The 23,770-nt window shown below is 45.5% G+C and overlaps 1 protein-coding gene across 2 annotated transcripts in view; it reads right to left on the reverse strand.

Moving 5' to 3' along the window:
- UGGT1 (UDP-glucose glycoprotein glucosyltransferase 1) overlaps nucleotides 1-23,770 on the reverse strand; it is a 246,543-nt gene that overhangs the window by 171,212 nt on the left and 51,561 nt on the right. For both annotated transcript variants that reach the window (XM_029615446.1, XM_029615445.1), the window contains exons 8-15: nucleotides 22,484-22,562; nucleotides 21,659-21,759; nucleotides 19,227-19,326; nucleotides 18,789-18,849; nucleotides 13,497-13,588; nucleotides 11,830-11,980; nucleotides 10,833-10,952; nucleotides 587-672 (exon numbers count right to left, since the gene is read on the reverse strand). In XM_029615446.1, coding sequence (XP_029471306.1) covers nucleotides 587-672; nucleotides 10,833-10,952; nucleotides 11,830-11,980; nucleotides 13,497-13,588; nucleotides 18,789-18,849; nucleotides 19,227-19,326; nucleotides 21,659-21,759; nucleotides 22,484-22,562 — 790 coding nt within the window. The remainder of the gene's footprint in view (nucleotides 1-586; nucleotides 673-10,832; nucleotides 10,953-11,829; nucleotides 11,981-13,496; nucleotides 13,589-18,788; nucleotides 18,850-19,226; nucleotides 19,327-21,658; nucleotides 21,760-22,483; nucleotides 22,563-23,770) is intronic.

Here is a 23,770-nt window from a genome sequence, read left to right on the forward strand (position 1 = left end):
ATCAGAGCTTCGTGCACGGGTATACGTAGTGCTTACGTCAGATTGAAATCTGACTCCGTCCTCCAACTGCTATCTGGAGCACACTATACCCATTGGTCCTGAGTCCATCTGCTACACGCTAGGAAATGTCTCTGTTATATTCACCAACCCCCTTCTTTCATCTCTTCTAGGCTGTACATATTTAGGTCCTTCAGCCTAAACTCATACAGCTTTTGGTGCAGAACCCACACCATTTTGGTTGCCTTTCCCTGGACTAGTTTTATCTCTATCCTTCTGAAGGCATGGCCTCCAGAACTGTATAAAGCATTTTAGGGTAAGGCCTTACCAATGACCTGTTCAGAGGCATTTTCACTTCCTTTTTTCTACTAACTATACTTCTCCAGAGCTACCCCAGCATCCCTTTGGCTCTGGCCATCAACTTAACACATTGTTGTGCTACCTTAAGACTATCAGACAATATCGCCTCGTGGTCTCTGTCCTGGTTGGTGCACAACAGCTCTTCATCTCTCAGATTTTATTTTACAAGAGAGCATAAAGTAGTTCTGATATCAATAAGGAATCTGTTACGATCAGTACACACGCTCACCTCAATGGGATGTGATTACTTAAGAACATTTCAGCTACATTAATGAGATCCACTGTACTTTCATGGACTGGATCAATGATGAGAACCTACAAAGATAACAGAGAGAAATAAAAGTCACACTCACATGTTTGCAATAGGGTAAAACTTCAAATGCTTGTTCAATAAACAAATCACCATATCTAGTTTCTAAGTAAAAATAAAATACATAGAACAGGACTTTAATGCAGACAGAATACAGCTGGATGATTACAATTTACTGAATAGCTGCGGTCTGAGGTGTCATAGAGGACCTAATGTCATTACAAATACAATGAAATAAGAAATAAATTAATATAGGATTTATAAAATACAATTCTGGAAGAGAAACCTGTTCAATGCAGATTACAAAATAAGATTAAAATCTCTAAAAAAAAACCAAATACAATAAGAACTCCACAACAATATACCATAAACATCAAGTAAGTCCCCCTTCCCCTGATTCTCATCATTCAAAAGCAACGATATAGGAGTCACGCAGTTCATGAGCACATAACAGGTTGGCTGGACCATTAGATGACCGAGGGGTTAGAGGGGCTCTTAGAGAAGATAATGTCATTGCAGAAAAACTAAATTCATTCTTTGCTTCTGTGTTTACTAATGAGGAATATTTAAAAAGGGCTCCAGGGGCGATCTGGGAAATTACAGACCAGTTAGCCTGACTTCAGTGTCAGGAAAAATAGTGGAAACTATTCTCAAGATCAAAATCGTAGAGCATATAGAAAGACATGATTTAATGGAACACAGTCAGCATGGATTTACCCAAGGGAAGCCTTGCCCTACAAATCTGCTTTTTTTTTTTTTTGAAGGGGGTAATAAACATGTGGATAAAGGTGAACCGGTAGATGTAGTGTATTTGGATTTTCGAAGGCGTTTCACAAAGTCCCTCATGAGAGGCTTCCAAGAAAACTAAAAAGTCAGGAATAGGAGGCGATGTCCTTTCGTGGATTACAAACTGGTTAAAAGACAGGAAACAGAAAGTAGAATTAAATGGTCAATTTTCTCAGTGGAAAAGGGTAAACAGTGGAGTGCCTCTGAGAACTGTACTTGGACCAGTGCTTTTCAATATATTTAAATGATCTAGAAAGGAATATGAAGAGTGAGGTAACCAAATTTGCAGATGATACAAAATTATTCAGGGTAATTAAATCACAAGCGGATTTTGATAAATTGCAGGAGGACCTTGCGAGGCTGGAAGATTGGGCATCGAAATGGCAGATGAAATTTAATGTGGATAAGTGCAAGATGTTGCATATAGGGAAAAATAACCCATGCTGTAGTTACACAATGTTAGGTTCCATATTAGAAGTTATTACCCAGGGAGACCAAGATGGCTGCTACATGAGAAGCAGCGGGAGGAGAACTCTCAGTGCTTGCCTGGAAATTGCTAAATAACAAATACCTTTTTCAGATATAGATGTTTGAAATGCCACATACAAAGCAAAAAGCTCGTGTGAAAGATATTCTTACTAGCAAGGATGAAGGTTTACAGCAAGTGATCGAGAGCTTCTTTGAATCTACCCCCAAGACGCCGGGAGCTCAGGCCACAGAGGGAGGAGCCCAGGAGCTCGGGCCAATTCCCATGGCCGAGGAGATCTCGCTCAGTCCCGGGGCACCCGAGACGCCGACGCCCCCGCGAAGTCAAGCGAGAGCAGAAGCAGTGGAAACACCGCGAGGCTTCAAGGAAAGGCGGAAAGAGCAGCCCCCCTCTCTTGCAGGACGGAGGTGGCGGAGAGTCGACGCCAGGAGGGTTTGGAGAAGCCCTGGAGAGAGTGGCTATAACCACACCTAAGCCCCCCAAGGCTATACCGGAAAGGAACATCGAGGACACGGCATGCCAAGAACTGGTAACTCTTCAGTTTAAGAATATATTTTCTTTGCAAAAACCCCCTGTAGTAACTTTAGACTCTTTATGGAAAGCTATGACCTCTGTTGAATCAGCAACTGCAACCTTGACACGGGCTTTTCTTGATTTAAACAAAAGGGGTCTAAATGTTGAAAAAGCAACGACTATACATCAAGAAAAAATGGGAAAACGGGAGGAAAAAGTTGCCTCAATGGAAAATGTTCAAGGAACAATAATAAGATCTGAGATACAAGTGGAGAGAAAATTTGAAAGTATTGAAAATTCCTTACAATATTTAAATCTCCATATAGTAAATTTCCCAGTTGTGAAAAGATTAGCTCCGATGGAATTACTAAAGGAATATTTCTCAGAATGTTTAAAGATTCCCAAAGAAATAAATCCAGCTATCTCTAAAGCTTACTACGTTTCAAAGAAAGAAATACTATCTACGGGGTTGGAGGAAGCGCAAGAAATGAAATCTTTGAATGCCTCTGAATTGATTGAATTGTCCATACAGACTGAGATTAAGTATAGGGGCACACTGTTGATAACTTTTCCTTTTGAACAGGATAGAAATCTAACCATGTTTTCCTTTAGAAATAGATCTGCTCATTTTTATGGGCAATATGTGTGGATATATCCTGATATCGTACTCTCCACACAGGAGCGTAGAAAAAGGTTTTTTATTATGAGGCCCGAAGTAATAAATCGAGGTGCAAGTATGGTGCTTACGTTTCCTTGTAAGCGTAAGCAATTAAGGAGATTCTTAGACGGGAAGGGATGACCTGTGTTAAAATGATTAAGGGTAGTTGCATCCTGTAACAGGCTTATTTCTTATTCTATATGTAAGAGCTCCATTATTGTTTTATATCTTGGTCCCAATATTACCTGAGAAATTATTAGAGATCTATATACTGCAAAAATTTGGAGATAAATTTTCATGTGTATTACATTACTGTTAAGATCTCTTATACCTTTGTTGATATATGATGTAATATATCTGTAAATGCATAAAAAAAAAAATAAAAAAAAAAGAAGTTATCACCCAGGAAAAAGATCTAGGCATCATAGTGGATAACACATTGAAATAGTCGGCTCAGTGTGCTGCAGCAGTCAAAAAAGCAAACAGAATGTTAGCGATTATTAGGAAGGGAATGGTGAATACAACGGAAAATGTCATAATGCCTCTGTATCGCTCCATGGTGAGACCGCACCTTGAATACTGTGTACAATTCTGGTCACCGCATTTCAAAAAAGATATAATTGCGATGGAGAAGGTACAGAGAAGGGCAACCAAAATGATAAGGGGAATGGAACAGCTCCCCTATGAGGAAAGACTAAAGAGGTTAGGGCTGTTCAGCTTGGAGAAGAGATGGCTGAGGGGGGATATGATAGAGGTGTTTAAAATCATGAGAGATCTAGAACAGGTAGATGTGAATCGGTTATTTACTCTTTTGGATAATAGAAGGACTAAAGGGCACTCCATAAAATTACCCAAGTAGCACATTTAAAACTAATCTGAGAAAATTCTTTTTCACTCAACGCACAATTAAGCTCTGGAATTTTTTGCCAGAGGATGTGATTAGTGCATTTAGTGTAGCTGGGTTTAAAAAAGGTTTGAATAAATTTTTGGAGGAGAAGTCCATTAATGGCTATTAATCAAGCTGACTTAGGGAATAGCCAGTTATTACTGGCATCAGTAGCATGGGATGTACTTAATGTTTGGGTACTTGGCAAGTACTTGTAGCCTGGATTGGCCACTGTTGGAAACAGGATACTGGGCTTGATGGACCGTCTGACCCAGTATGGCAATTTCTTATGTTCTTACTGTACTGACACAGATATCTTACTGTACTGACACTGATATCTGCATGCATTTGAGCTATAAGTAACTGTATTACATGCACATGCACTTGAAGAAGCCCTACTGCATGATTATATGCATGCATTTGGTAAAGCAAGTTTTGCTGGAGGATTTAGTAGCTCAGGAGACTGCAGAATAGTAGGGTGACTACCTGGGATGCCAAGCCAGGGGTAGTCACTACACTGCACTTTTGGATCAGTCTGTGAATCTACAATTATACAAGTCCAAAAGGGAAGGAGTATGCAAGTCTTGACCTGGATGCTGTTTTGTCCAGCAACTGCCCTGATACAGAGCCTGTCACTTCTGGGACTGAATGACTGAGGTGGCTGGCACAGGAATACAAAGCCTTTCACCTCATACGATCAGCACAGGGATATAGAGACCTTCATATGTATATAGGAAAATTGGTTCTTACCTGCTAATTTTCGTTCCTGTAGTACCAAGGATCAGTCCAGACCGCTGGGTTATGCCTCCCTTCTAGCAGATGGAGTCAGAGAAAAGCTGAAAAGCACCCCCAGATAACCCGGTGTGCCACCTGCAATCCTTCAATATAATCAATATCAAAGCAGAATGAAGTAAATTTAAACAACCAATGACTAGATCAAGAGAATTTAGCTGAACAATAACCTGTGAAAACTATGTACAGGACAAGAGTACGGATTGAAATGCTTCCATGGATAAGCTTGCTTGAAAATCTGCTGATTCGTCTAAAAACTGCAGAAAGAGAAAAAATAAAACCAACCGAGCGGACTCTCCTGAACACTATACCCTGGGAGGGCGTCTGGACTGATCCTTGGTACTACAAGAACGAAAATTAGCAGGTAAGAAACAATTTTCCTTTCCCTGTACGTACCAGGATCAGTCCAGACCGCTGGGATGTACCCAAGCTGCCCTAAATGGGGTGGGACCCGGAGAGTCCCGCTCGAAGCACACTGTTGCCAAAAGAATCAACATCCGGAGCCTGGATGTCCAAACAGTAATGCTTAGCAAACATGTGCAAAGATTTCCAAGTAGCTGCCCTGCAAATCTCTTGTGGTGAAACATATTGGCTCTCTGCCCAAGACGCCGCTTGAGATCTGATCGAATGAGCCTTAAGACCATCTGGCACTTGCCGCCCGTGAAATCTGTATGCCGAAGCAATAGTGTCCTTCAACCATCGGGCAATAGTAGTCTTTGAAGCATTACACCCTTTCTTAGGACCGCTCCCATAAGACAAAAAGATGATCTGACAACCGAAAAGCATTAGTCACTTCCAAGTACGGTAGAAGTAACCTGCGGACATCCAGTCTCCTCAAATCCTGAGCCTAAGGAGAATTCCTCTCCAACTATGGAAAAGCTGGTAACTCAACTGACTGATTTACGTGAAATGCAGATACAACCTTCGGCACAAAAGAAGGCACCATCCGAAGCGAAACTCCAGAGTCCAAGATTCGCAAGAACGGTTCTCTGTAGTACAATCCTTGAATCTCCGATATTCATCTGGCCAGATAGCCACGAGGAACACCGCCTTGAGTGTTAAATCTTTCAATGTAGTCTGCTTGATAGGCTCAAAGGGAGGAAGGCAGAGCCCACGGAGAACCAAATTTAAACTCCACAAAGGACACACTGCATGCACCGGCGGGTGTAAATGTTTGGCTCCCTTCAAAAAACTCGCCACATCCGGATGTCTTGCAATGAACGTACCATCAACCTTACCTCTTAAATAGCCTAACGGCACTACCTGAACCCGGAGCGAGCTATATGCCAGTCCTTTCTTTAAGCCTTCCTGCAAGAACGCCAAAATGTGCACAATAATGGCCTGGTGCGGGGACACCTTCAACCCACTGCACCAGGAATAGAAAACCTTCCACACTCGAACGTAGGTGAGAGAAGTAGAGGTCTTTCATGCGCGTAGTAGAGTGGTAATCACCGCATCCAGATAGACCTTCTTTCTCAACTGTCTCCTCTCATAAGCCAAGCCGCCTGATCGAAAAATACTGGATCCTGTCGGAGTAATTTCGATAGGTGACCGAGACGCAAGGGACCGTCTACCACCAAGTTGATCAGGTCTGAGAACCACGGCCTCCGCGGCCACTCCGGAGCTACAAGAATAACCGTCCAGTGGTGGGACTCTATTTGCCTTAAGGCCTCTCCTACCAACGGCCAAGGAGGAAACACATAGAGGAGCGCGTCGTGAGACCACAGAAGGACCAGGGCATCCACCCCTTCTGACTCGTGCTCCCTTCTGCGACTGAAGAAATGAGCCACTTTCGTGTTCAGATGAGTGGCCATCAAATCCAGCCGGGGGACTCCCCACTGGCGAGTGAAGAGCTGCATCGCCTCCTCAGACAGTTCCCATTAGCCGGGATCTAGCCTTTGTCAACTGAGAAAATCTGCCTGGACGTTGTCCACTCCGGCTATGTGACGCCACAGACTGGCACAGATTGCGTTCCACCCAGACCATCAACTTATCCACCTCTGCGGCCACCGGCCGACTCTTTGTTCCCCCTTGACGATTTATGTAAGCCACGGTTGTCGCATTATCAGATAGGATCCTTACCGAACGATGCTGGATTAGCGGGAGAAAACGGCGCTAGACGAACCACCCTTGTCTCCAACCGATTTATGGACCACTTGGACTCCTACGCTGTCCATTGACCTTGTGCTGATCGTGACTGACAGACTGCCCCCCCCCCCCCAACCGGAAAGGCTGGCATCCGTTGTCACAATCATCCACTGTGGATTCTCTAGATCCATTCCCTGCTGTAAGTGATTGGGGATCAACCACCATTCTAGACTGGCCCTGGCTGGATCCAGAAGGGGCCAGGGCAAGTGGAATTCCTTGGACATGTGGTCCCAATGGGAAAGCAACGCCCAATGCAAAGGCCTCATAGGAGCAAATGCCCAGGGAACCAACTCCAGAGTAGATGCCATAGAACCAAGAACTTGCAAATAGTCCCATACCTTGGGCAATGGAAGGGCCAAAAGATGTCGAACCTGAGACATTAGTTTGCCCATCCTCTCCCAAGGTAGGAAAACCTTGCCCACAGATGTATCGAACCGTGCTCCCAGAAATTACAACACTTGAGACGGTACCAATTGGCTCTTGGAGAAATTGACAACCCATCCGAGCGAATGGAGGCGATGAAAAACCAACTGCACCGCCACCTTACAGAGCTCTTCCGATTTCGCCCGAATGAGCCAGTCGTCCAGATAGGGATGAACTAAAATCCCCTCCTGCCACAGACACACTGCCACTACCACCATCACCTTGGTGAAGATGCGGGGAGCCATCGCTAAACCGAACGGCAGCGCAGGAAACTGGTAATGCTCGCCCAAGACCTTGAACTGCAGAAACCTTCGATGATGCTCTCGGATTCCTATGTGAAGGTAAGCCTCCGTCAGATCCAAAGAAGCCAAAAATTTGCCTTTGTGGATGGCCGCAATGACGGACCTCAACATCTCCATTCAAAAACGAGGGACCCGTAGTGCTCTGTTGACATTTTTTCAGTCCAATATCGGCCGAAAGGAGCCCACCTTCTTGGGGACTACGAAATAAATGGAGTACCTGCTGGTCCGACATTCGTTCGGTGGCACAGACACAACTGCTCCCAGAGCCTTGAGCCGAGACAGGGTTTAGAATATGACCTGTTGCTTTGCCTGAGACCTGCAAGGATACACTAGGAAAAGATCCCGAAGCGGGCGAGCAAAATCCAAAGTGTAACCGTGTTCTATGATATCTAGAACCCACTGGTCCGAAGTAATCTTGACCCATTCCTCGCGAAACAGGGAGAGACGATCCCCAATCTCAGGAATGGAGGAAACGGCCGGCGCACCTTCATTGGGAAACCTTGTTGGAGGAAAATCCTTGGGAGGATCCGTCGCGCTGAGGCCATCCACCACGAAAGGAATGAGCCCAAGTCTGAGACCTTGCCGACGACTGCCGAGGGGCAAAAGACGAGCCCCTACCCATACGAAAACGGTGCTGACCCCGAAAACAACCCCAGGTCGCACCAAAAGGGCAAGATGGTCTGGGCTTGTCCTCCGGGAGCTTGTAAACCTTATTGTCCCCTAAGGACTTAACCAGTTGTTCCAGATCATCTCCAAATAATAGCTTTCCTCTAAATGGAAAGGCGCCCAGCTGGGACTTAGATGAGACATCAGCCGACCAACTACGGAGCCAAAGAAGCCTCCTTGCCGAAAATGCTGAGGATATCATGCGCGCAGAAGTACGAAGAAGATCGTACAAAGCGTCCGCTGTATAAGCAACCGCCGCTTCCATGCAGTCGGCCTGTTCTGCCTCCGCCGGAGGGAGCTCTTGAGTTGTGAGTAATTGCTGAACCCATCTAAGAGTAGTTCTCTGCATGAGACTACTACAGATGGCCGCCCTAACTCCGAGGGCCGATACTTCAAATATCTGCTTTAGTAGAACCTACAGCTTTCTATCCTGGAGGTCCTTGAGAGCTGCTCCTCCCGTTACCGGAACCGTGGTGCGTGTGGCAATGGCCGACACGGCCATGTCCACCTTAGGGATCTTGAGAAGATCCAAGAACTCGTCCGACAGTGGGTAAAGTTTTTCCATGGCCCTACTAACCCTTAGGGTGGCTTCAGGCGCATCCCATTCCCGGGTCATAAGCTGTAAAAGCATTGGGTGGAAAGGAAAAGTTCTAGGAGGAGCCTGCAGGCCTGACAAAACAGGATCTCCTGAAGAAGGATCCGTCACCGGCTGCGGAGCCTGAATATCTAGTTCCTGTAGCACATGAGGAATCAAAGGGTCTAGCTCCTCCTTACGAAATAACCGGAGCACCCGCGGATCATCCCTCTCCACCGGAGCAGCATTGTCAACATCATCGCTCGTATCCACCGGGGAGGGGTCCGGAAGCATGGACCCCGGAGGAGTGGAAGGCGCCGGTAGCTTAGTGTCAGGAGCGGGACGGGAAGGCCGGGTCCTAGAAGCCCCTTGATCCTCCGCAAGCCTGGGGATCTTAGCAGAATATTACCCATCCAAGTCTGCCTCAGCCTCCATATAAGCTTTGTGAAGGAGTAAAATAAACTGAGAAGAAAATGGGTGTTGTCTCTTTAAGAGCCCCACCGGAGGCATGGCAGGAGGAGAAGAATCATGTCCCAAATCACGAGGCCTTTGGGGGCTTAATGTAGGCGGAGAAATTGGCGGGAAATCCCCTCCCCCGAGCTCTGTGCATCTGAGCCCTGTGCAGCATCGGGGCCCAAATCGGGCAAAATGGCCGCCATTCCCGCGCTTGTCAGAGACGGGGCAGGCCTCTCCTTGTGAACTGTCTGACTACGGCCTAAGCCGCGCGATCGCAGCAATGCCGATCTTTTCCCTGCAATCGGCAGCTGCGAAGGCCCCCTCGCCCCCGGGGATACAGCGGGAGCAGAGGCCTTCATGAGAGCCACGCTGCCGGCTCCCCACACGCTGTACATCACGATCCTCGCAGCACGGCAATCTAAGTCGTAAGTAGAAAATCAGCTGAGTGAAACAATTCACCCCCTCCGGAGCCCCAAGAGATTTCAGCAGGCTCGCTCTGTTTAAAAGGCTTATCCTTTGTCTTTTTATTTATTTTTTCTTTTTCAGAGCTACTCAATCAGGAGAATGTATGTCCCTGGGCTCAATATACAATTTGTAGCTCCCACCAGAGGAATTAAGACGTCTCTGGCACTGTATGGGGAGGGGAGGGACCGGCCCACCGGTAAATCCCCCCCAACTTACCGGGCTGTGTTAATATTCTCCGGGTATTAAGGCCAAGGGCAGAAGCCCAGCCTTGCCTGCTATTACAAAGTGATCTCAGTCTTCCCCTTTTTTTTTTTTTTACTACTTACTACAAGTTGATCTAGCCAAAGGTACTAAAGTTAGGATACCCCCTTCAATTATTAATCAATCAAATAAAGAATTTTGCAAAGGATCAGGACCACAGGTTATGACATCTTTCATCTGCTGGAGTCAGAGAAATACTGAAGGATCGCAGGTGAGGGTGCTTTTCAGCTTTTCCCTGACTCCATCTGCTGGAAGGGAGGCATAACCCAGCAGTCTGGACTGATCCTGGTACATACAGGGAACACCAATTCAAATCTAGCTCACATCAGCAGTGACTGAAAGCTATTCAAGAGGCTTATCAAATAAATTAAGTATTTATGATTAGGCTGGGTATTGTCTGATCATTTGATGACAGGATTAGACTATTATGTTTATGAGTTTAGTTCACCTTTTGGGTTGATTTTAGTGTATAGAGGGTGATTATTATTTTGTATTTATTATGACTGATTATTTAAACGTTTTATTCAATGTAACCTGTTTATAAGTTGATGATGTACATCGTTATATATATAGTAGTGAAAAATAAATAAATGCAACTATTATTATTATTCAAAGCTTTTAGATGTAACTTGAGCACCACTAATAGCTCTAACATTTAATTGTCCACACAATGTTATTTTGTATTCTTGATTTTAATGAAGCAGCTTTGCTCTTCCTCCTTGCCCCCATACAGATGGCTGCTGCTCACCAAGTTGTGGAAGTTTTTGCGTATCTGCCGAATAACTCCAGGGAAAGTTGGCCGTAGCAGTTCTTGGACACTGGAAGGCCATGAGTTGTACCTGCTATCCAGCTCCAGGTTATTGATCCACTATGAAAAAAAAGAGAAAAAAAAGCACAAAAACATCACCATGGTGTACTTTGACAAGAAGGAACATTCTGAGGTCATACAGACTGCAATCAATTTGACCAACTTTAAAAAAGTTCTCAAGATCTTTTAATGGAAACATGAGACATATAACATAGAAACATGATGACGGAAAAAGACTATTACGATCTGTCTAGTCTGCCCATCCAAACTATTAAGCTTTACAGTCCCTACCACTATTCAGATGCCCTCAATGTTTATCCCATGCTTTCTTGAATTCAGATACTGGTCTTGTCTTTACCACCTCTACAGGGAGGCTGTTCGCTCTGTAAAGAAATATTGGATGCATTGAACAAGCTTTCCAGTGGAGATGGTGGAGACCAGGACAGGTCATCAGAACGAGAGCTTGCTGAAGTCTCTAGTAGTGGTAAAGCACTGGGACTGTGCAGCCAGCAGAAGTACAATGGAGATGATTTGATTTTACACTGAATGGGAGCAGGTAGGGAAGAATCTTAAACGTCAAATCACACAAGCAAGGTTTCAGCTGTATCATCAGTAAGTGAGAGAATGTAAACCATTTCAAAATAACTTTTTATTTTGCTTTCATTCCTCATTTTTTGTTTTGCTTTTTTAAATTCCTATTCCTTGATAGCAAGCGTATGTGGCTTAGCAGAAGATGTTTCTCCTAATCAGGAGCCTGACTTTTCTAGATCCTGGGATGCAGATGATCTCAGCTCCCCTTCCCCAGGTCCTAAAGAATGCTGACAAGAACAGACTCTCTTCCTACTAACCAACAAATATACATGAAAGAGGACACCAAAAAAAGCTCAACATAAGAGGGATCCACTGTACTACAGGAGCACAGAAAAGGGAGACTTACAGAGATAGCAGGGTTCCGGATGTCCACAGCATAATCTGAATCAGATGGCTGGATGTTCAGCTTGAGGATATTGTGCAGCGACATCCCTTCAATCCTAAGTCTGTGCAGTCCTTCCATCACACGAGCTTCATTGCGCAGCAGGTCAAACAGGCTGCAGAGACGACCAGTCACACAAACCACAAAAGGCTTAGGAAAGGGGAAGATTTACCCGGTTTTATTTTCCCCCTTACTGCATCTTCCCCCCCCCAGATGCCTTGAAGGAAATATGAAAGCTGTACACATATGTTTACAGCTGTGGTGCAGCAGCAGAGATATGCAAGCTGTAGCCATAGGATTAGTCCATGCTGCTGAGGTCTCTCCACTCTCAATTTGCACATTTATTTGGAAGTTATTATAACCCGCTTTCCCATAGCTTGGAACAGGTTACAAAAAACGAACATAATAAAATAAACAGTGCTTCATAAAGGTAAAACAACCTACAGGTTTTAAAAACCATACAAAACGCAAGGCAACATAAAAATCATGATACCTACTGGAGAGGCTAAGCCTTGAGTGTAGAGAGGTCATGGAAGGCAGTAAGCAAACGGCTCTCACAGTATTGTGACACACTATATTTTTACAACTTTCAAACAGGCCAATACAGAACGGTATGCTCGGCCGAGCACACCGTTAGCCCCCGTTTGGCAGCGCGTTTTCGACACGCTATTTTTACCCCTTAATACAGTATGGGGTAATAGCACGTGGAAAACGCAAAGCCAACCCCCCCCCCCCCCCCCCCGAAACTAATAGCGCTCATCACATGCAAATGCATGTTGATGAGCCTAATAGGTAGTCACCCGCAATACAGAAAGCAAAATGTGCGGCCAAGCCGCACATTTTACTTTCACAAATTAACTCCTGCCAAAGGCTGGAGTTAATTTCAGACGGCACCGGGCAAGTGTAACCCAGAAGTTCTCAACTTTTTTTTTCCATCGGGGTGCACTTGACAGATGATGCTCACCTGCATGTAACACTGAACACGAGACCATCATCATGGGGATAAATGTAAGCATATAACCCTACTTCTGCAAGACCACTCCCCCCCATGCAAAACTAGGATATTTCCCTGCACAATTCACCATAAAAAAAGAAATTCTGATTCTGTTGTCATCTCATTAAACAGCAACATTAACTCCATGTACTGCTAGGCAGATTGTAAAATACAAAACCCTCACACAATACATGTGTAGCAAACCTGCCTTCCCTGTACGTAGCAGGATCAGTCCAGACTGCTGTATTTTCTCTGTCTCCAGCAGATTGAGAGGCATAACCTGCAGTCCTGATCTCGGTTTCCCTGGGGCCCCCTCCTAAAGGTGGTAAGTTTTGTATCCCTTTGCCAGTCGCCACCCTTTCCCACCACAATGTTTCAGGAGAAATTAAGTCTTACACCTGTGAAACCCTCAGTGCATTGTATGCAAACCCTTGACCTCCTTCCCCCCCGAACGCACAAGTCCCACCCTGTGACCTCACCAACCTGACATCCCATTCCCATTTGCCCAAATATAGAAACTCTTATCCTCCTTTGGAAAATTACCATTTAAAAAAAATATTACACATTTCTTTAGTCACAAAAAAAGTGGTTGAATTTCTTCAGTAAAGCTTTGGCTGTCTTATGACGGAGTTCATACCTGAATATATCCTGAGTGTCAAGGTCGATATGCAGGCCGTTAATAAAGAGGGCCGACTCCCCGGGCTGCAGTCCCAGCGTGCCTTTGTAGTACTGAAAGTGAGGACACGCACACACACACAATTAGCACTCTAATGCGAAACAACCTGATAATTCCTCACCCTCCAAACCAATGCAGTTCCCAAAACGTCTCTCCACCAACTTAGAAGCCTCGTTTCATTCTTTCTGGATAAACCTCCAGCTCATATGCTCTGGTTCTGACTTACCACTTGCTAGTCTCAGAGTCTCTTTTAAACTTTGTGCAGAACTCCGCTGCTCACCCAGCCCACAGGCCCTCCCATTTAACACCCCACTCACCACCACCACCACCACCTCATCGGCATCCACTTCCACCTCCAATTTTACATCCTCAGCTCTTTATGGTGCTCTTTTTCATATAATTCCCCATCCATCTTCACTCCCTACCACCCGAGTTGCTGCTCCTCGTTACTTTTTCCGCTCTGGCTGCAGCGTCATCCTGGAATCCCCCATCTGCTATGTTCCCACCACCTCAGCGCCTCGATCGTTCTTAAACACCTTCTTGTGCCTGCAAGCTTCCTCCGACTCCTGCCAAGGCATTTCTCTATTCCCCTTTTTAGACAGAGTTTCTCTGAATAATCACCGTTAATCTTTCCCTTGAATTCAGAGGATCATACCTCCAGTTAACCAATGTGCAGATACTGGGCCCAAATTTAAATTTTTGCCATACCCCCTTCAAAAAATTCCAGTCTACGTTATCAAATGCTTTTTCAGCACCCAAAGAGATATGCACCAACAGCTTTCCTATTTTGGCTTCATGTACCAAGGTCAAATGACACCGCATGCAATGTCCAATGCCTGCCTTCCTGCGATAAAGCCAGTTTAGTTCATCAGTTTAGAAAAAATCTCAGACAACCTAGTCACTAGAATTGTTGCTAAAATCTTTTCTGGCCTATATGAGCTTCATTCTAATCTGTCTCTTTCTGGTTTAGAAATTACAAAAATGCCATCATCTACCACGGACTAGGACAGATTTTGTGCATTCAATACGAAGCTAAATAGCCTTCCCAGAGGCCAACTAATAAATCCTTGCATGTTTTATAAACATTGCTTGTTAGTCCATAAGGCCCTAAAAGCTTGACCACTGACCACGCTAGCTTTAGTTTACCTTTCAGCTGAAACCAGGGAGAATCCACTTCTCCCCAAATATTTCATTACCTATCTTACGGATCTCAAACTCTGAGGTATACAGAAAAGACTACAAAGATTTATTCCTTTTTCTTGTGATAAGAAAATTTGGTTCTTACCTGATAATTTTAATTCCTGTAGTACCAAGGATCAGTCCAGACTCCTGAGTTCATTCATCCGTGCCAGCAGGTGGAGACAGAGAAAGTAAAACTGACACTGCTTTATATATACTGATGACCCCTGCAGTTCCTCAGTATTAATCTGTACCAAAGCTGAATACAAACAAACCATCATAAAAAACCCATTGGAATATAAACTTTGAGAACTTGACAAAAAACTTCTGATATCTGTAATGTACGACAGTAAAGCAGACGACTCTCCATCCTCCTTAACCCCTGGGCGGGACTCTGGACTGATCCTTGGTACTACAGGAACGAAAATTATCAGGTAAGAACCAAATTTTCTTTTCCCTGTACGTACCGGATCAGTCCAGACTCCTGAGATGTACCAAAGCTTCCTAAACAGGGTGGGACCAAGTATGCAGCGACTTCCAAGTCACCGCTCTACAAATCTCTTGTGGCGAGGCCAAATGAGCCTCTGGCCCAAGAAGCCAACTGAGATTGGGTGGAATGAGCCCTCAAGCCCTCCGGTACTAGCGTACCTTTGAAAATGTAAGCTGATCCAATAGCTTCCTTAAGCCACCTGGCAATGGTGGTCTTGGAAGCTTGAAGCCCCTTCTTTGGACAAAATGAAAAGATGGTCAGATCGTCGAAAATCATTCCTGACCTTAAGATAGCGAAGCAATGATCGATGGACATCCAATAGCCAAAGCTCACGAGCATGTGGTTCCGAAACAGTCAAATCCAAAAAAGCCGGCAGCTCCACTGATTAACATGAAACGGAGATACTACCTTCGGGAGAAAGGATGGAACTGTCCGTAAAGACACCCCCCCCGTCCGATATCTTCAGAAAAGGATCATGACATGACAAAGGCTGTAACTCTGAAATTCGTCTTGCAGAGCAAATAGCTACGAAGAAAACAACCTTCAAAGTCACATCCTTCAGCGTAGCCCTACATATGGGTTCAAAGGGAGCCTCACATAAACCTCGAAGAACCAGGTTGAGTTTCCAAGGAGGACAAACTCTTCTCACCGGTAGACGCAGATTCTTGACCCCTTGAATAAAACAGACCACATCCGGATGAGAGGACCTTCCAGACTTGGACATACACCACTGAAGTGGACTTCCGCCTAGATTGAAGGAGGGTAGTAATCACCGGTTCCGGGTATCCTTTCGACCTTAAACGCCTCCTCTCAAAAGCCATACCACTAGACAAAAGCGATCTGTCTGATCCGAAAATATGGGACCCTGATGTAGTAGACTGGGGAGATGACCGAGTCGTAAGGGACCCTCGACCGCTAGATTTAACAGATCTGCGAACCAAGGATGGCATAGCCACTCCAGAGCCACTAGCACCACCTCCCCTGGGTGTCTCTCTATTCACCGCAGGATCTTGCCCACTAGAGGCCAAGGAGGGAACACAAAGAGCAGAACTCACCGCGGCCAGGGAAGGATCAGAGCATCTACGCCCTCGGCGCTGTAGTCTCTGCGTCTGCTGAAAAACAGAGGAGCCTTTGCATTGTGACATGTCGCCATCAGATTGACCCGTGGACAGCCCCACTTCTCGCGAATGAGGTGCACTGCCACGTCTGACAACTCCCATTCTCCCGGATCCAGAAGCTTGCGACCAAGATAATCGGCTTGTACATTCTCGACTCCGGAGATATGAGACGCCGAGATTTGGACTAAATGCTGTTCTGCCCACCAGATCAAGTCCTGAATTTCCAGCGACACCGCATGGCTCTTGGTGCCTTCCTTGTCTGTTTATGTAAGCTACAGTTGTTGCATTGTCTGAGAGAACTCGCACCGACCGTCCTTGGAGTAAAGGCTGAAAGGCAAGCAAAGCCAAACGCACTGCCCTGGCCTCCAACCGATTGATAGACCAAGACGCCTCTACGTTCAACCAGGACCCTTGAGCCACTTGACTCTTGACAAACTGCTCCCCAACCAGAGAGACTTGCATCCGTGGTCAGGATCACCCAATCCGGAATCTCCAAGGATACCCCTCGCAGGAGGTTGGGAGTGTGTAGCCACCACGACAGACAGTCCTTGGTCTCCGGAGGAAGAGAAATGGGCTGATGATACTTCACCGACACCGGACTCCACTGGGCCAGAAGTGCTCTCTGAAGGGGACGCATATGAGGAAAAGCTCACGGCACCAGCTCCAAGGTGGAAGTCATGGAACCGAGAACCTGTAGCATATCCCAAGCTCTGGGGACTCTCAACTGCACCAATCGCCGAATCTGCAATTGTAGTTTGCAGGCCCTCTCGTTCATCAGAAAGACTCTTGCCCTTGTTGGTGTTGAAGAATGCTCCCAAATACTCCAGAGTCTGTGACGGTACCAGGTGACTCTTTGCCAAATTCACCACCCAGCCTAACGATCACAAGGTCCAAAGTACCATCTGCACCGCTGTATGGCAACTGGCCTCCGACTTTGCACAAATGAGTTGGAAAACTGCATCTACCCCGAAGCCTGTCTTCTGGTAAGCGAGGTACCTTAGTGTCTCCCAACTGCTTCACAATCTGATCCAAGTCCTCCCCAAATAGGAGATGACCCTTAAAGGGTAAAGACACCAACTGGGACTTAGAAGAAACATCCACGGACCAGTTACAAAGCCAGAGCAGACGTCATGCCGACACCGCAGCCCCCATAATACGGGAGGACGTCCGGACAACATCGTACAACGCATCTGCTACAAATGCGATCGCCGATTCCAACCATTCTGACTGAGCTGCTTGCACATCCGTGAGTGTCTGCTCCTCCTCGGAATGCTGAGCCCAGCATAAGCATGCCCTCTGCTTGAAGCTGGAACAAATAGCTGCGCGAAGACTCAGAGCCGAGACCTCAAAAATTCTTTTGAGCTAAATCTCTAGCTTGCTTATCCTCCCTTTGCACTCTAGCCCAATTTCATTCGATGCATCCATCGGTTAGTTAATTATTTATTGTTAATTTTCATTAGCCTTTTGCAAGGCATCTGTATAAGATGAATACTTCAATTACCATGTTATTTTAATGTTCTTATATGTTCTTTGTTATATGTAATGCTCTCAAGCAAGTTTAATTGTTCAATGTAAACCGATTTCATTTGCATCCAATGCAATATCGGTATATAAAAAACCAAAAAAAAAAAATAGCTTGCGAACCTGAACTTCCTTCCGAGCTGCCGGCCCCGTAACCGGGATAGTCGTCTTTTTCGTAATGGCGGAGACCGCGGCGTCCACCTTGGGGAGGGCAAATAACTCTAGGGCCTGTGAAAAATGCCAGCGAGGCTCTGTGAGTGCCTGCAGGGAGTAACTAAAGGTTCAAACTACAGAGGAAAAAGCCTTCTGGCTCTAAATCATTTTTTTGGGTGGGAGTCAGACTCTTCTGGATATCAACCCTCATCCCCTAAAGTGCCTGCAGACTAAAAGCAGTGTGGGAGCCACCAACCCCCTCTGCTAGGCCCTACCCCACTAGGAGGAACTCCTCTCTTCTTGCAAACTTCAGCTGCACAGGTCTTGTACATCTACCATCTGCTGGAGACGGAGAATAACAGAAAGCTACAGGCTGCGTGGAATCTTACATAAGGCAGTTCAGATTTCTAGTTCTTTTCTGTCTCCACCTCCTGGTAGGAGGACAAAACTCATGCGTCTGGACTGGTCTGGTGGAGCAAAAGCAAAACTGAAATCATGCTAGTGGATGGCTACGGGGCAGGGAACCAACTGTGCATGCTGAAGATTGAATACTCCAAGCATTTTATAAATATGATGGCTTAATGACTCGCTCTCCTTGTTTAAAAGTAGCAGCTCTGGCCTTTCGTCTTGGTTTCTTCAACTATCAAATAAAAGAAAACAAATAGCTTCTCACAAAAATCTACCAGCCCGGGACTCAATGGCCAGGACATATTGTTAGCCCTTATTTACCAGTGAAAATCACTTCACATCGCTGACAAATTCACATTCCAAATTATCATCATGAATAATTACCTTCTGGTTTTCTTCCACCTCCATCCTTAGCTCTGGGCTTACGACCGTCCTAGTTAGTGCTCTAAGAAAAAACAGAAATGTACACTCGGTATCACTGCCTTTGGTCTCCTGTCTCGCATTATGTCAGCATCTTTCCCATAAAACTATTTACAACATGGTAAATCTTGGGTTGGAAAAGAAAACAATAAGATTAGCTGGAAGTCATTTGGAGCTGTGGGGCATCAGCTGGAAAACACAAAGCAATGCGAGAAAGGTTCTGCAGCATCAGAAGGCAAGCTCAGCACGACAGGTCCCATCTCTGCTGCTGCACCACAGTTGTAAATAACTGTCCACAGAGAGTCCCTTACATAGTAAGATGTCTTCAGTTATAATCAGCACAAAATGCCTCTACTGCTCTCCAGCTAAACAAGAAATGAGGTGCGGGATAAACAGGATTACCTGGCCTTGGTGGGAAAATTTTGACTCAGATCCTTCATGACCAGAAGAGCCTCTGCCTTGGGAGCAGCCAGAATGCGCGCAGCCGCCTGGAAACTCAGATCTAAAAGCGAGAGGAAAGTACAGCGAGAGAGATAGCGCACGCCGTCAGACAAGATAGCTAGCATGTCAAGTTTCTGTTACTGTCAAGACGCTCTTGCCCTGGACGTCTGCCAGACTGGTCCCATTTCTGTCAAGTTTCACTATTCCAGCTGACTGAGCTTCACACATTGTTGTGGAGTTGGCTGGGCAGCTCAGTCACCTGGAAGAGAGAGGGTTAAAAAGGGGAGAAAATAAAACTGACTTGCAGTGGTGGTGGTGGTGGTGAGACTGCCTCAAGCTCCCATGAAGAGGAGACGAAGTCAACCAACAAGAATCGGAGGGACATGTTGTGAACGTTGACAGCCGACAGGCTCCTGCATTACGGCCGCTATAGTTCACTCAGCCCCTGATAAGTGGTTTCGAAACGCTGCAGCGTTAGACTGAGGATGAGACCGTGCTTTTATGATTCTGAGTTCGTCAATCCCTAAGATAAGTGGTTGGTCTACTTTTCTCACCTCAACTAATAGTGACTTTTTGAAAAAGGAAATATTTTATTTACATTTTTTTAAAAACGGACTTAAAAAAATATAGATAGCAACTTGCAGGAATTACATCCAATTCAGACCAATGAATATACCATATGGTACTACATATTCATATCTGAGCATATAAGGCACCAGAAGAACCCGGTGCAGGGTTGGTGCCCTTGTTTATGAGGTCTATTTCATGCAAAGTATGCTTACTAAAACAACATTAGGAGTTTGTCTTATCAACATGGAAGTTGAAACCACTGAGAAACAGTGCTCTCGGTTGCTCCAGGATTCTTTCAAATATGGTTGTTAAGAGATTCTGAGAGATTTCATCCACTAGACAGAGGCCTCATTTGGGGTGGATGTTCATTTGTAGAAGATGGATTCCATTACGTTGAGTTCTTGGTAGGGGAGTAGGTTAACCAAGGGATTCCCAGAACACTACAGCCACCCCCCACCCCCTCCGTGCTGCTCAGTTTTGTTTGAGGAATGGACGTGCAGCCTGAATAAATTGAGATATATATATATATCCATATGTTAATGTGTAAGTAGATCATATTGAAAGTGTAGCTTGTTGTGGATGGACCTCGCATTGAGAAGTGGTACCTTTTGGGCTGGGATCTGGCAGGCGATTGTAGCTGCCATGTTTAGTGCTACTCTCGCTAGGTGGGTGAGAGTTCTATGGGACTTTGAGTATCTGAATGGATATAGTGTGTAGCATAGCGAGTCATCTGCCTTGCCCAGCAATTGTCTTTATGGGAGAAGAGGTGAGGTTTGGGGGAGAGGTGGGGTTTCAGGCACATGGTGATGGCAAGGTCTCTAACAGGGACAATATAATTTATTTCCTGTGAGGAATTAGTCACCCAAGGATTAAAGTGGAAATTCTTCTGCCTCCTCTTAAAGTGAAGACGAGTGGAAGTGAGGGCAGAGAGAACACCCATTCACCCTCAGACCTCCAACCTGTTTGTGCTAAAGGTAATACTCAAAATCTTTGTCTTCACCTTTAGACAAATCCATAGCTCAGCTTCTCATTCTGCTATCAATGCATCACTACATCTTCTCTATTCACGCTCACACACTTTTCTCTATGTTCCAAAGTGAATACCTCTCACTTTTGAGCTCTCTCTCTCTTTCCTAGAACCCTCCCCTTTGGAATAAGCATCTTCACAATGCCATGAAACTAATCCCCAGAGCACTTCTTAAGACTTATCTTTTCAAATTGTACTAGTCAGGTGCCTAGCTTCCTCACGTTGGTCCTGCTATGGCCGTCACCTTTTCTTTAGCATTACATCAGATTCTCTTGTGACATGCCCCCACAGGGTGCCAGGTGAAAACCATGAATAAAAATACAAACAAAACAGCGGGGGAACTATCTCATGGGTCCTTAAATGTTTTCTGTGTACAGATTACTTCTATTCTACTTAACATGCCCCTATACAGCTGTAAAATAATCTTTAATTCCCTAAAGGAACAATAAAGCTGAAACTTCTCTCAAAAGGGAAGTAGCTGAGTGCCTGACAGTCTGAATACACAAACGAATACTGGGAATGGCATGTTCAGCTCTGTGATAAAGCCTTGCTGGAAAACAAACCCAGTGCCCCTGCATCTGAAAACAAGAAATAAACTGCACCCTTCCGGACGACCCTCGGCTGTCAGCCTCACCACTTTATACAAGGCAGCCTTCACGAAATCTGGCAAGGGCAGACTTGGGCACTGAGGCCACTGGATTGCTGACTTACAGAGTAACGCCCCAAAACCTTTTCCAGTGGGCGTTTCGGGCTCAAAGGACACAGCTCAGCAACGTTCTCCTGGCAGGTCCTTTACCTTGCAGTTCCCAAACTTTCAGCGGTGCCATCTCATTGGTGCTCTCTACCAGGTGCTTTCTGAACTCCTTCAGCTGCTCCTTCAGATCAGGATATAACTCTCTGCAACAGAAGGAAGGGGAAGCATATTATTAACCACTGATAAGGACACAGAACATGCTACGTACCCTTTCAGTGGCAAACCACAGTGACTTCCACGAGCAGCGTCTCTGGTCATCTGCAAGTCACGTAAGCACTAGCACTACTAACTCGTTCCCTTCAGCGCTCATCTGAGCCATGCTACATGAACCTTTTCCTCACTTCTCCACCTTCAGCTCTCACCAGATAACCATTATGCACAATCTCTCTACCTATTCCATCCCGGCTGTTTTGGGTTGTTTATTTTATTTTTATTATCAAGGAGCCACCATGCAAAGTATCTTTCTTTATGCCTGTTCATCCGTCTCTCGGCAAAAAAAAAAAAATCCTCACATTTTATTTTGTTAATTTAAACTTGATTACCTGCCTTGCAGAAGCCCATCAAGATGAGGAATGTCATAAAATTATAGCCTCATACAATAACACTACGGAGCTTCTTTTCCTCACTTCTTGCCAAAGTGGCATCATTCACGGCCTCACGTCTTACCACGGCCCTCATTCAGAGCACAGCGCTGCGACAACTTAAGCCAGGAAACGCGATCCACTTGCTTAGCAGCAAAAGCCACCAATACCAGGACCACTGAGCTTCAATGAGTCTGACACAGTTAGGGAGCTTGCTGGAAACCACACATTCTCTCTCTCTCTCTAAAAGAAAAAAATAAAATAAAATAAAGCAGCTGAATGGTACCTCAGCTTTCCAAAGAGGAATCCTTGTACTTCATCAATAGGGTCGTTTTCATTGATCACAGTAGCATTGGTATCCGTCCCTGCCCAAAATACAGAAAACATGGCTTCAGCAGGGAATAAAGTGCTGGATCCGGAGTCAGTCACCACAAGATTCAGCTGCATCTGCAGGCATGTCCTGCACACAAGGAGCACAGAGAGAACCTAACAGGAAAGAAGGACCGCAACGTCCCTTCCTACTGCAACAACACAGGCTGGCGAGTCAGACAGACACGTTTTTAGGCTTTAAAACTGCGGAATGGTGGAAAGAATTATACAAAAGATGACTGATGTCTGCCCGCAGGCACAATAACTCTTCAAAAAAGGAATGAAAAGTCATCAAAATATGGCACGCGGAAAGTAAATGTGAATATCTCAGACGAGATGGAAAACAGCTCAGTATTTTCACAGAACCAAGGCCTCCCAAAAAAATCACCAATAATCTCAATGGGAAAAAAAAATCCTAATTGCTTTCTATGGGAAAACTGTTAAAATGCTGGCCGGCCTTCCACTCCAAATATCTCCCCTTGCCCTTCCAGCACTTTGGGCAAAGCCACACAGACACAAGGAGAGAGAGAGACAGGTAAAATAACTGAAGCAACTGCCAAAGGATGGCACAAAAAGATGCTTCCCGAAGTGCAAACACACCCCACACCACACATATTCGTATATCCCACCCTTTCCCATACATCCCCATCCCTCCTGCACATTCCATGGGCACCCATACACATAGACCCTTCCCACACATCCCCCATCTCTCCTGCACGTTCCATGGGCACCCATACACATAAACTCCTTCCCACACACCCTGCCACATCTCCCCACCTCACCCACCCATCACACACTCATAACCCCCACCTACACACATCCCCAACATACATTCCTACATCCCCCCCCCCCCCCCCCACACACACACACACACACACACATCAGACACACACCTCCCAGCATACTACACCTGCCCCCAGCCAGGGAAAACGAATGACACAACTTCTCAATTCACCCCTGCCCTCCACCAAAACTTACACTCCTGCTCTATACACACAGAGCCATACCGCCAAAAAAATCCACATAACCCTTTACACACACAACCATCCCTGCACATTAACCTACTCAAACACACACAGTCATCCCCCAATCCCCACACATACCCATTCGTATCACCCAGATACCCTCATGAACACAACCCCTCCACACACGTTTAACTTACACACCACCCCCGCATGCATACAACCTCTAACAAACACCCATA

The sequence above is a fragment of the Rhinatrema bivittatum genome, chromosome 9, assembly GCF_901001135.1.
Source record: "Rhinatrema bivittatum chromosome 9, aRhiBiv1.1, whole genome shotgun sequence".
NCBI lineage: Eukaryota > Metazoa > Chordata > Amphibia > Gymnophiona > Rhinatrematidae > Rhinatrema > Rhinatrema bivittatum.